Source organism: Pleurodeles waltl, chromosome 7 (assembly GCF_031143425.1).
Source record: "Pleurodeles waltl isolate 20211129_DDA chromosome 7, aPleWal1.hap1.20221129, whole genome shotgun sequence".
NCBI lineage: Eukaryota > Metazoa > Chordata > Amphibia > Caudata > Salamandridae > Pleurodeles > Pleurodeles waltl.
In genome coordinates, this window is record NC_090446.1 from 702,832,947 (window position 1) to 702,847,318 (window position 14,372).

The 14,372-nt window shown below is 44.3% G+C and overlaps 1 protein-coding gene across 3 annotated transcripts in view; it reads left to right on the forward strand.

Annotated features, from left to right (window-relative positions):
* Positions 1-14,372, forward strand: part of AFF4 (ALF transcription elongation factor 4) — a 902,368-nt gene that overhangs the window by 165,025 nt on the left and 722,971 nt on the right. For all 3 annotated transcript variants that reach the window (XM_069244725.1, XM_069244727.1, XM_069244726.1), the window contains one exon: positions 11,484-12,269. In XM_069244725.1, coding sequence (XP_069100826.1) covers positions 11,484-12,269 — 786 coding nt within the window. The remainder of the gene's footprint in view (positions 1-11,483; positions 12,270-14,372) is intronic.

Consider the following 14,372-nt stretch of genomic DNA (forward strand, 5'->3'; position numbering starts at 1 on the left):
GGATTTGTCTCTGAGTGTGTGTACCTCATTTATTGTCTTGTGTATGTGCAACAAATGCTTAACACTACTCCTTGGATAAGCCTACTGCTCGACCACACTACCACAAAATAGAGCATTAGTATTATCTATTTTTACCACTATTTTACCTCTAAGGGGAACCCTTGGACTCTGTGCATGCTATTCCTTACTTTGAAATAGCACATACAGAGCCAACTTCCTACAATAGTTTAAATAATGTGAAGCAAGTCGTCATTCCTTTTTTGTTTAAATAACATTTTGCTCAAATCCAGTGCCTTCAACATAAATACATTATTGTTCCTTGATTAAGTTATGCTTGAATTTCTGTTTAGTGGAAATGAAATCCTTCAGGACAATAGACTAATTGCCACATCTGGACAGTCTTGAAGTTCACTCCTCCAATAAGGGCATTGTTAAATGGTTGCCTGTTGCCTGCTTAGCTATTTTAAGGTGAGCAAGTCTGTTTCACAGCGAGTCGTGGTGCGGCTTACACTTCACTGCTTCATCCTTGAAACTAAACATGAGTCTCTTTTGGAAAGCTGTGTGCGCTGAGCTTTTTGTTATCATGGTAGATGCTGCTCATTGATCTTTATTCAGAAATGTAAACCTATGAAAGGTCCATTGCTGGTGAAGCAAAACTTGGCGGTCAAGTCATGTGTAGAAGTAGATACACATGCAGTGCATAGTCCTGCCATCTAGTGTTGGGCTCGGATGTGTACAACTTGTTTTTGCTTGAAGTCTTTGGAATCACAAGGTTTAGTGACTGCTCCCGTGGGTAGTTTTGCACATGAACAACATTTGTCGAGCCTCGCAAGTTTCTCCGCTTCAGATATTCAAACAGACAATCTGTGCACACGTTTTTCCGTCAACCACACTGCAGTCGACTGTTCAGTGTCAAGGTCGATGTCCTTGGACGGAGTCGGGGCCTGACTGGGCCCTCTTCAGTGTTGCTAGTCTTCGAGAATGGTTGCAGCATGATGGGGAAAGCACCTTTCCGGTACTGTCCACTGTGCCATTCCAGGTACTCCTGGACAGACAAGCGCACAGTCTGCAGTTTGTACCTCTCCCTAAAACACAAGGCCTCCTGTTCTGCCTGCCTTGTGTTCGAATCCAAGAAGACCATTCGTTATTGTCAGAACGGGCTCTTCGCATGACATGCCATGGAACAGCTAAGATGAGGAGATCCATGATATTTTCAGGGAGAATGTTGAACAGTAGGGCGTCTAAGAGGATATCAACTCTTGGCAAGTAACAGCTTTCAGCCTGGAATCGGAGTCACTGTCCGAGTCAGAGGATCCAGATCCATAACCGCCTTACCCAACCAGCACTGCTTGCACATAGTGAATATCGTATCTCAACCTTGCACTCGTCGCTCTTCTGGGGGCAGAGCTTTGAGCCCTTTAATCAGAATCCACGGGGTCACTCTTGCTTTCCAGCCATGATCTCCACTGATTCAAAGCTTTGGAGCAGACTTAGGATCCTGCTCTGGCACAGAATCAGGACCTCCAATTCAAGCTTTCCTTGATGCCAGTAACTTGTGGGATGGCATCAAGTTACCTTTTGGAGCCAAAACAGCTGTCGGTGTCAAACTGCTTCGGAGTCCAGCCAAGGCTCTATGTTGAAACAGGCTTCAGAGTTGAAACCTGCGTCCATCGGGAAAACAAATTTGGAGCTGATAGACATCTGAATCTTACGTGGCTACAAGGCTCAAAAGGCCAACACAGCTCAGTCGCCCATCAGCAGCAGATTCTGATGTACAAAAACCAATCCATGAACGCCTTAAGAAGGAGCTGGACTTTCACCAGCGGTGCATATGTATCCATCCCCACACAGGCAAAATCATCACTAAACTTCCTTCTTTGATTCAGCAGACCCTTCCCCCAAAAAAGACAGCTTCGTTTCCAGGAACAGTTAAATGATGAAGCCACCACTGCCTCCTAAGCTGAGCAAGACATGTCAGGGGCACCAGCCCTCTACCCTTGGCACTTACCCACCCTCCTCCTCCTCCTCCACCCTCCTCCTCCACATGCTCCTCCTTCTTATTCACCAATACCATCTCCGAAAGAACCCACGTCACCTCAGCGGTTCTATCATTCATAGTATGGTGAAGGAAGTCTCTCCCCCAGATTTTTCATGAAGCCATGTATACCCAGGGCCCACAAGATAATCCATGAAATAGTTATGAAGTGGTACCTCCAGTGCCTGATGATAAAGATTTGTACCCTGCAAAACCTTCACCCCCTTATGACACCACGTCATATCACGTGGTTATTGAAAGGGCAGCTAACATTCATAAAGTGAACCATAAAGCGGCCAGTGGAAGAAGCTTTCTTTCTATAAATCCTCTCTCATACACAGCAGGCCACCCAATTCCTGCCAGTGCTTAAAGGCATGCTTAAGCCAGTACATTAACTATTGAAACACCAATTGAAGACCCGAAACATAACACAAAGGGTTGATAAAAATGTTAGGCCTTCCTCTTCCTGACCCACCATATATTACAGGACATCTCCCACCCACCTCACTGGAGGCAGGTGGTGCAGCACGTTAGAGCAAATGCCCAGGGTACTGGGGATTGCCCGCCATGGGGGAAAGAAAGTAAAAAATATGCATCAGGAAAAATGGTGGCGGCCCAATCAGCAACACAGTGGCATATTTCCAATTCAGTAGGATTGTTAGCAAGATATGATTGCACCCAGAGGGATGAAGTGAGGGAGCAGTACAAACGAAGTGTAGGAAACTGGCTCAGTTTATGGTGTACATCTTTGGTGTGGCACCATATGCGGAGTCCAGGCAACCCTTAGTGATATAGTTTAGGTGTCCAGAGAGCAAAAGCTCTCTAAGGGTATCTTTGGTGAGCAGCTAAGGCTTATCCAGGAGGAGTGTAAAGCACTTGCAATACCTCAATAGTCAGCCAGTAACTGTTCACAACAAAGAACCACAGCAGGTGTTGCAAATATATAAAGTGTTTTTAATTACAACATTAAGACTATACTAACATTGGTATATCTCCACTTAGACATTTACAGACAACATATACAATTAGCAACAGGCAGGAGAAGCACAGATATACATGGGACCCTATGGGGGGGGGGGGACCAAACCACGTACTAAGAAAGTGGTATAAGAATGAAGGTGCTCAACCAAGGTAAATATGTTAGAATCCTAGGGGATGGGGGGGGAGTAAGAAATTACCTAAGTACTAGAAATCCCACAGGCACCTGGGTTGCAGAGTTGTTATTGAACCGGGTATGCCATAGTCTAACTCAGGATTTTCGCAGTTGGATTTTTATGGATTTAGGACCCTTCCCAGTGGACCCCAAGGAACAAAGAAGGTTGGAGAGTGCCCACACACGTGGATACCAAGAAGACTGGAGTACCTACACCGGAAGCCCAGGTGCATAGGGGTGAAGTGGTATCGGAAACTCTTACTGGAGTCAGTGGAGGCCTCTGTTGTCTAGCTGCTGTCACGACATGTGGATCAGGCCAGTGGCACCCAAAGGTGGATTACACATGTGAAGAACCTGAAAAGGAAGGGGACTGTGTCCAGACCACCCTCTTTGATGTAAAGTTCCTGCAGGACAGTGAAGGATGAAGTCCAGCTGTGGAGTTCAAGGGATGTAGAAAGTCTTTGGAGTCTCCCACGAGCTGCCCCACGTCAGTCGCCGGATTGCAGGAGGGTCAGTGGCCAGTAGGACCACCAGCAAGCCTTGACAAATGCAAATTGTCGTTGCAAGGAATATAGTAGGTTTTTGGAGACCAGCAAGGTTCTAGTGACTTGACCCTTTGAAGAGAGTCAGGTCAGGCCTTCAGCAGGAAGGAAAGGCAGCCGAAGTCAGAGGAGCCTCCACAAGTGACCCACTGGCAGCAGGTACAGGAAGTCACAGGGAGGCCTCAGCAGCACAACAAAAGAGGAGTCCCACATCGCAGGAGCTGCAGAGTGGAAGCTGAACTTGGAGTTGCAGAGTGCTGGGGCTTCTTGGAGCCTGAAGATCTCATGGAGGAAGAGCCAACAAACCTTGGCAAGAGCAACAGTCACTGTGTACAGGGGTTCCGTTCCAGTGGCTGCAGCAACGGTCCACCATCTACCAAGTTGGTCGGGAGACAAGTTGGACTCTGAGAGGACTACAGAACCACCACCATCCGAGGGACAGCAGGATCCACCAACTGGTTGTTGTCGTCTTGAGGTTCCTGCAGATGCAAGGGAAGGACTGCTTTACCCTAAGGAAGATTCCATCTTGCTTCTTGGATGCCCTGTAATATGCACAGCCACGGATGTTGCAGAAATCTTGCAGGACCTGGAGAAACAATGTTGCAGTGGGAGCCCTCCCAAAGGGATACAGTCTTGTTTCAGTTCAAGAAGCAGACCAGCAGCGGTTCCGAAGGCCAGGAGCAGAAGATGTCTTGCAGAGTTTCATGGAGAGTCTTGCTTGATGAATCTGAGGACACCACACACTGGGGGGCTTAATTATCCCTAAAAGGGGATTGGTCACTCTTTGTAGTGACACACCCATCATTGGGGGTCAGGGACTTCCTCTACATAGCCTGACCAGTCAGATGCTCCCAGGGGCCTCTGCCTACCTTGTTTCCAAGGTAGCAGAATCAACCAGCCACCTGGCAGAGCTCTGTGCACCTCCCTAGAGGAGGAGCTGGACTAGGGGGTGGTCACTCACTGGTCCTTCGTGTGCTTTTGTGGCAGAACGGGAACTATGGATTCCTGGACTGGTGCAAACCGGATTTTGCAAGGATGACACCAAATGTGTCCTTCAGAGCAGTCTTTTGGAACTCTGAGACCACTCCACCCCAGCCTATAGACACCTATTACAAAGGGAGAGGTGGTCACACCTCTCTTGCAGGAAATCCTTTGTTCTGCCTTCCCCTGCTTCAGATAGGCCCATCAGTAGGAGGGCAAAACAGTGTCCGGAGTTAGTAGCATTGTGGGCCGGCAGCCTGACCCCATAAGGCTGCACAGGCATAACTGGGGGATCTTCTAAGGACCCCTCAGAGTACAAGGGTTCATTCAACTAACACTGGAACCTGTGTAGTTGCAGGATTCCAACATGTGTGATACCAAACATGCCTAGGTTCGGAGAAGCCATTATGTAGTTGCACCACTTTTGTTGACCAGTGCCCACTACATACCTTAAGATGGCTTACCCACACCTACAAAGCCCAGGGAATGGAGTCTGGGGTTTGTAGGCGTACCCTGTTCTTGCAGGAGTACCCTCACCTTTACGGACATGCACCCTGTCCTTGGGCTGAAGGGTCTACCAGAGGGGGTGACTTGGTGTCTAAGTGATCATGATATAAGGCAAGTAATAGCTGAAGTGAAACGTTGCATGCACATTTTCATGCAGGCTGCAATGGCAAGCCTGCAGGCACAGTTTGCATGGGCTCTCGTGGGTGGCCTAATAGATGCTGCAGCCTATGGGAAATCTCTGATGTACCAGTCCCCTGGGATACTAAGGACTTAAAGGGGTGCACCAGTATGCCAATTGTGGGTGTAAAAATTTACCAGCATTCAAATTTAGAGGAGCGAGCACAGACACTGGCGTCCTGATTAGCAGTATCCCAGTGTACTACAGTCTAAACATAGTGACACTGGGCAAAAAGTGGGGCTAACTCTGCCAGACAGATGCTACTTTCCTACACAAAGAGCACAAGAAATTGTATTAGGGAGCAGGCTATCTGAAATACCTTTATTAGATGTGCCCTTGACATGACAGACAATGCTACTAGGGGTGTGAACTCCTGCATCCTTATAAGGAGACATGCTTGGCTCTAGATATCTGATTAAGCTAAGAGTTCAGCAGCACCTGATCAATATGCTGTTTGATGGAGGCCATCTGTTTTTCTCTCAAGTAGATCAGATGCTGGAAAAAATCAAAAAAGTATACTGTTACTACCAAAGCCATGGGAGCGTTAGTCTCCATCCCCTCAGGCAAATTTTCTTTCCACACAGTTTTGTGGAAATTCCAAAAACACCTCCCCAGAAGTGGACACCTCTTACCAGATGCAGCATCAGCGCACAACCCACCAGGCGGTATTATAAAGGTTCATACAGAGGGCGCAACACTAAAGGAAGAGATAGAGGTGGAGCAGATAAATCAGCTGCCCCTACCTAACGGTGTCTCCCTTCCCCCTTCCCTTCCAACCACACAACACCTGTCGGTGGGAGACTGCAAGGGTTCCTGCCACAATGGTGCAACTTCACTTTAGACCAATGGGTCCTAGTTATTGTGGATCACGGGGTACTGCTTGGAAGTGACTGCTAAACCACCAAGCATTTCACCACGCCCACAATACCTTTTACTCTCAACAGCAACAGCTTCTGTAATAATAAGGAAAGGCCCTTTTACAAATGGGAGCCATAGAGCCGGTGCCCCAACACTATTGAAACAAGTGGGTGTACTCACTGCATTTTCTAATTCCTAAAAAGGATGATTGACTCGGGCCCATCCCATCCCAGAACTCTGCTACTTTAATCACAAAACAGTCCTCATCAAAACAGATAACATGACTACCATGTATTATCTCCAGAAACAGGGTGGCCCACACTCGCCCCAGCTGCCACACTAGCACAAAGCATTTGGCTGTGGGCAATGCACCACAAAGTTCACCTTGTAGCGGAGTGTCTACTGGAGTGGACAGCACCTTTGCTGACCTGCCTGCTCAGCAGGATGCAGCATCAAGTCCATGAGTAGGAACTCCATCCCCAGGTAAAACTCTCATATTTCCAATGTTGGGTGTTTTCCCAACATGGACTTAATCACAACCACCGAAAACGCAAAATTCCCAAGCTTTGCCTCCAGGTTCCCACATCCACATTCCAAGGGAAATTTACTATGGATGAGCTAGTCAGGGAAATTTGCTTATGTTTTTCCGCCACTTGCTCATATGTACTGAAGAAAGTACAGCAGGGCTCCATCACATTCATTCTGGTAACTCCCACATGGGCCAGATAACCTTGACTCACTACCCTCCTCGAGCTGTCAGTAATTTCTCTTGAGAAGCTCCTTAACATGCTAGACCTTTGTACACAGCACGAGGGAAACTTAATACATCCTAACCCGAAACAACACCACCTAGTGATTTGGCTCTTGTTATCCTAGAGTTTGGTTACCTAAATGTAACCTCTGAGTGCATGGACAGTCTCAGGGATGCTTGTTGACCCACTACTAGGGCTTGTTATTCAGCAAAGTGAAAGAGGTTTGTCCACTGTTGTTTCCCCAAACATATCAATCCCCTGAAACCAACAATACAGGACATTGTCTGCTACCTGTTTTACTTGCAACACCCAGGACTAGCATACGGATCTATTAGTCTACAGTTACCTGCAGTAGAAGTACCGGGACCACTTATTGCTTATCTGAGTCCCTGTAATTGAAACTTTCATGGTGAGAAGTAAAGAGCCATCACTCCCAGACTACCTCCAATCCCATCCTGGAATCTCTATATAGACCTCAAAAGACCAATGGGCCTACCCTTTGAGTCCCTTCATTCTTGCCCTCTACAATTATGTCCTTGAAGGTGGCTTTTCTGGTTGCCATTCCTTCACTAAGACATATAAGCGAGATTCAAGCGTTAACTTTAGAGGAACCTTTTTTCCAAAATTTATACTGACAGGGTAGTCCTTAAAACAAATCCAGAATTTCTACCCAAGGTGATAACTTCTTTTCAGCTTAACTAAACCGCAGAACTGCCAATTTCCTTCTCATATCCACCAACAGTGGCAGAGCAGGCACTTCATACACTAGATGTAAATAGAGCCCTCATGTACTAGTTAGATGGGACACATCCATTTTGTAAGTCTCAACAACTGTTTGTGGCTTTTTCCAAAACCTGTAGCGGGACTGCTATTTCAAAACAAGGAATTGTTTGTTGGCTAGTTGTGTATTCAGACCTGCTACACCAAAGCTAAATGGCAGCTCCTAACACCTCCAAGGCCACATTCTACTCCTACAAAATCAGCATCAATGTCTGCTGTATGGAACATTCAAATTGCTGTCATTTGTAAAGCTGCCACCTGGTCATATCACACAACACTCTTTACTAAACATTGTGTGGACCTTCTAGCAAGACAGCAGGCCCAGGTGGGTCAAGCTGTTTTGCATACACTTTTCCAGTGTTCTGCAACATCCTTTGGCTATCCACTACCTCAAGGGTAACTATTTATTTATTTATTTCTTAATCTATGCCCAGCATATGCATCCACAGCTACACATACCACGAACGGAGACGTTAACTTTTAGACATCTGCACATGGCATGTGACCACCTTTATCCCGGGAAGCCTTTGTTCGTAGCAGATAGCTTTTTTTCTTCAGCTGCTGTTCTTACTGCATGAATCTTTATGCCTCACTTTACCTGACTCCAGATGGAGGGAAAACAATCTAACTATGGAGTTGATGTTCATGCGCAATACTACCTAAAGGAGGAGTCACTCAAACTTGTGACTCAAACAACTTCTTTGTACAAAAAATAAGTTGTACACATCTGAGCCCAACACTCAATGGCGGGAATATGCGTAGCATGTGAATCTACAGCACTACGTATGTTGAACAGATGTCTGCAGGGTAACATTTTCCTATCTGTAGCTGCAATACTTTAACTTAGATTTCCTTTTTTCATAGATTCAAATTTAAATGTTTTTCCTCTTGTATTAATGAGACACCTTAAACCATTGCTCACATATCTGAAAAGAATGCCTGAAGTGTAATGACATTTGAAGGGAGAGGAGTGGAGGTCGTAGCATATCCACACATTATTGGATTTCGAACAAGCATAATGAGCTGAGCATACTGCTTGGAACTCTGCAATAGTTTGCACTCCGTGAATGCATTTCCATCACTCCTCTTCATCAAAATGTGAAATGATTTCTCAGTCTGACCAGAGAATATAATTCAAGTGAGTTAATCTGTTCATTTTAGCAACACTGGCGCATTGCACTTTCAGGTAGGTAGCTTTTTCTGCTTGTGGTCTAATAGCTACAGGAATCAATGTACCATCTGACCCATGGCAGCTTAATGTTAATGAGATTTACTTACTTACAAAAGGAGACAGCCCTATGTAATTTGCTTGGATTATTGCATGCAATCACATAGAAATGGAACATCACCCACAGTAGAATTTGAAAGTGCGGCATGCACTTGATACCAAAGACCATTAGAACACATGGTCTCTTGAGAGTTTATCTTCTATCCTGGACTGCTTTCTTTGTAGTAGTTACTACATCAACAAGGAGGCTTACAAAGATCCTTGCTTTCCCTGTAAATTACAGTGGTTTAACTCTTTACTAAGTTTACAAGATGCAACCTGGTAACCTTGTAAGATGTAACATGGCTAAGTGTTTTCTTCTTGAAGAGCTTTTTTTTTAAATCTAAAACTATAGATTCTGTTTTTTAGAAAGGAAATGTACCTTTGAGGGTGTAAAACGTTTTTCATTTACAGGTTGTGTGTGACCTTGCCAAAAACTTTTGGTAGTTGTGCATGACATTCTGATGTTATAAAGCGAGCACAAAGGATAGAAGGGCTGCGCATGAATAATGCCACCCATAGGGAACCCATGCAAAGTGTATCTGCAGGCCTGCCATTGCAGCCTGCGTGGAAGGGTGCAGGCACCCTTTTCACTACAGGTCACTGCATCAGGTATCTGTAAGTCACCCTTATGGTAGGCCCTCCTAGCCCAGAGGGCGGGTTGCAAGTACCTGTGTGTGAGGGCACCCTTGCGGCACCTCTGCACTAGCAGAGGTTCCCCCACAAACTCCAGCTCCATTTTCCTGGACTTTGTGAGTGTGGGGATGCCATTTTATGCATGTACTGGACATAGGTTACTACCTATGGCCAGATACATAATGGTAACACTGAACCTGGGCATGTTAGCTATCAAACATGTCGGAATCCTACCCCAATACTGTTACCAGAATTGGAAGTAGGTTTCCATGCACTCTAGGGGCTCCTTAGAAGACCCCCAGTATTGCTCCTACCAGCCTTCTGGGGTTTTCCGGGCAGCCCAAGCTTCTGCCACCCCTCATACAGGTTTCTGCCCTCCTCCTCCTGCTGCCTGCTTGAACGACTAAAGCGCAGGAAGGGCTTCATTTTATTATTTAGCATAGGCCACATTTGCAGTGCTGTTTTATTTTCGTTATCTACTTGTTTTTTCGCCTAGGAAAGCATTGCATTTCTAGCAAGACGTTATTTTCAGTTTGTGCTTTCCTCACGGCTGCAGCCAGACAGAGTTAGTGGCAAAGTGGTGTGCTGCGTCACCAACATTCATAGAAACATAGACACCCTTACGTGGGGACGTTGTCTCAGAACATCAGTTGTTTTATTATAAAAACACTTCTCTGTCCCATACATGTTAGAGCGAGATTCCAGCCAGATGACCATGACCTCATTCTGATTGCCTTCATTACAGCTGTTTGCTTAGTCTACTGGATCCCTGGGTCACATGGGGATGGTGTCTTTCTAGACAGCAGGCTTCCTTGCTCAGGTTTGGGGGATATCATCTTCCCAGGAGGGCACATGAAGGGCAGATTAGGGCTTATCATGCTGTGCTGTAACGTAGCTTAGGTAGTAAATACATACATTACTCCTAGTGATAGTATGATTGAACTTTTTCTGTCACTCTTCTTGGCATCATTTTGCTTCTAGTGTGCTTTATCATTCCAGTTATTTCAAGTCATGCCATTTTATCTTAAAATGCAACTAATTCAGTAAACCTTATTGAACCATTCTCGGCCTCTGTTTGTCTTTGCATATGTGAGTCTAATGTAACTGAGAGAAAAGGATGATATCTGATCGACCATGATTTCCTGGATGAGTCCTTTCCGTCATGCGCCCAGTTGCCACAATCTTCTTGGGCAGAGGTGCAGCCCTGCTTGTGAGCCAGAAACCCGGATTAGGCCGACAGTTGTCACATGGTGTGGTATTGGACTTGGTTTCTCGCAATTCAGATGATTTTGCCGTCCAAATCCAGCAGCCTCATTAGGATAATGAGAGCTTACGTGACAGTATATGTTCAACATTATCTTTCAAACGTTTGTTGATTTGAGAGACATTCTTTGGGCTACTGTGCATTGTATAGTGCATCTGGAAAGTACAGTTGTGTTTTTTTTATTTTTTTTACTCTTTTACATTTGTTGTATTTTTAAAACTTTGTTCTGGTTAATTTGCCTTTGTCTCGAAAGGTAGCCTTCAGTCCATGTTAAAAACGGCTATTCAAACATTTTGATGACCTTTCTTTTTAAACATGCTCAATTTAAATGGTGGACATTCCTGAATGCAAATAACTCCATAATGCTAATAGTGTTTAGATTACCATAATCTCAATGTTGTGATATAAAGTTTTTTTTTCCTTGTGACAGTGCTTTGTGTTAATTTACAGACACAGATGTTTACCAACATTAGCATGCTTTTTTTTTTAATGAGTTTAATTTTGGTTTGTTTCTATTTTGCTCCCTACAGACTAGCAAAGAAGACAAATTGTCAAGTCGTATACAGAGTATGCTTGGAAACTACGATGAAATGAAGGAAATTATAAGTGAGAGATCTCTGCAAAAGCTAGTTGCAATACCCAAGCCAGCAGTTCCCACCACGGGGGATGAAAAGTCAAGCCAAAGCTTTTTTGGTGAACAGAGACCTAAAAACTCTCACCAGAGCAGTAAATGGACTCCTGTAGGTCCGGCAGCTAGCACTTCATCTCAATCACAGAAGCGGTCAAGTTCCAGTTTACAGGGTGGCCACAGTAATCAAAGGACGAGTAGCAGTAGCACCAACAGTAGTGGACAAAAACATGATCGAGAGTCACATAGCAGTAGCCGCAAAAAAAGCCAGCATGGATCAGAGCACTCCAAAACCCGCTCTGTTAGCCCAGGAAAGCCATCCACAGGGTCTTCTTTAAGCTCTAGCCACTCAAGGTCTCATGGTAGTGAACACCACAGCAAAGAACGGCAGCGCTCAAAATCCCCTAGGGACCCAGATGTAAATTGGGATTCTCCCTCACGTGTCCCTTCATTTTCAAGTGGACAGCACAGTAGCTCTCAATCCTTTCCGCCTTCATTGATGTCCAAGTCCAGTTCAATGCTGCAAAAGCCCACTGCCTATGTCCGTCCAATGGATGGACTGGAGTCCATGGAACCAAAGCTTCCCTCTGAACACTACAACAGCCATTCACGCAGCAGCATGAATGAGCTAAAGCACAGCAGCAAATCACATCTGACAAAGCTCAAGATACCTTCTCAATCACTTGATGTAAGTGAATTTATTGCTTGTTTTGTTTGAAAACTGATTTTTTTTTTTCATGTAGATATAAGTAAGCTTTAAAGTTGAAAATCACACTGCTTTTGTCAAATTATGTTTTCCTTTCAGTTAGAGACTAAAGTTATCAATACCTTCAGCTAATGCATGTCACGGCCCCATCTGTGTTGAGCATAACAAATCTAGGGTCCACTAAAATGTCAATTACAAGCTCCTTGTGTGATGCATTACTAAGGTCCTACTGCAAATGTTTTCGGGTTTGCTGTACATTTTATTAGTATATTGAAAACAACTCTGATCTACACTAACAAACCTGCAATAGTGTGTTAAGAGGATGGTTTATGTCCCTTTATTAATGAAAACATGGTTGGGCCATTCTATAGAAACGTTTATTCTAACTTATTTTGGTCAGGTGTAGTTATCAAAACTGAAAAAATCATTTGTTTTGGAGTTGTTGCTCTCTAGAGAAAAATCCTACTTCTGCATCGATTTCTTAGAATGTCCATATTCTGAAAGAATGTCTCAGAATAATCCAGCGTCTGCATCAGTTTCTCAGACTGTCCATACTCTGGAAGAATGCCTTATTAACTCTGCTGTCAGCACAAGCATTTTCCGTCACTGTACCTGGCTCCAGCGTCAAGATGCCAGGTCCTTGGTGAACCCTAGACTTGCAGCCACAGTATCACTTAAACCATCTGTTATTCCCACCCTATCAACTCCCTCATCTATGTAACTTATCAAGTTGCATAAGATGTCTCTGTGCCTCCCCTTATGACCACGTGCTGTCAGTGCCAACATTCCATGGAGCCTTGTAGCATATGTTTCGGATATCAACAATCTCCCTGAACAAAAACCCTATCCTGTGTGCTTCCTCTCCGATCCCTAAAGTTAGACAACTGTAGTCATGGCCCCTAGTTTTAATAGAGTTTTAATAAGATCAAGGCATAGCAACAGAAGCAAATTGATATGTATGCACTACTGGACAATCAATTCAACATTAGTGAATGTGCAACATATTTGATGAATCGAATTGACCATTTGAGTCCAGCCTTTATCGTCCCAACTCGCATAGTAGAAATACATTTGATTGTTGTCTCACACAAAGGAGGCATGCTAGCATATTTACAGTTGTCAATCCATCAGTTTGATCCCGGCACTGCCACTGGGAGGAACAAACAGTATACCCCTGCACCCTGGGTGTCGATGTGGCACAATTACTCATCAGGCCCGGCTGCTGGCCCTGGACACTTATTCTTCCAATGCAGAACTAGGTTTGCCCTAAAAGGCCCCTAAATATCTTTAGATTGCAGATTGCAGAATTCATGGTCGATTGCAGATTCATCAGCTCCAGTACCCAAAGGGATCCAATTGTTAGTGGAAATATGCAGCATCTTGGAGCTAGTGTTTTAACAGCAGGTAAGGCGCTACAGCCCAAACACATTGCCACTCTGCGCATTTTCATGATCTTTAAACTTAGATGCAGTTAAGATGATCTTGCCATTTTTATTGTAAGCACTTATAACTATTCAGCTTCTCATCTGAGTAAATAAAGATATCATGTCCAGGATGGTTGGCAAGCATCATATTTTGAGTACCCCATACATTTCTTGCAGGCTTTATACATTGAAAATACTTTTTGAAATAAGTATTAAATGACTACTGATATTTAAATTTAGTTTATTTTTAAATTTTGAATACAGATTATTTCCCTCCCCCTTTGAAACTGATTTTTAATAGGTAACTGGGTCAGCTTTCAGTAATAGAAAAGACCAATTATACAAGGTAGAGCACATCATGCTACAGACCTTGTGAAAACAGATTTTATTTAGGAAATCTCAAAAACACACTTGGTAACCATAGTCTGTTCAGCTCAGTGATGCAGATCCTATCCTTGACTCACTAGAAAGGGTCAATTAATCTTGCCCCGGCCTCTAGCAGTCCCTTTGTTGCTCCTCTTAAGCAGTCAGCTCTTTCTTTCAAGGCAGAACTAAGCTCATTTGTACAATTTTGAAAAATTAAATCTTGATTTTATGCAATAGATGGATATAAGGAATACATAGTCCTTTCGTATTTCCCCAAGGTGTTAATCTATACATT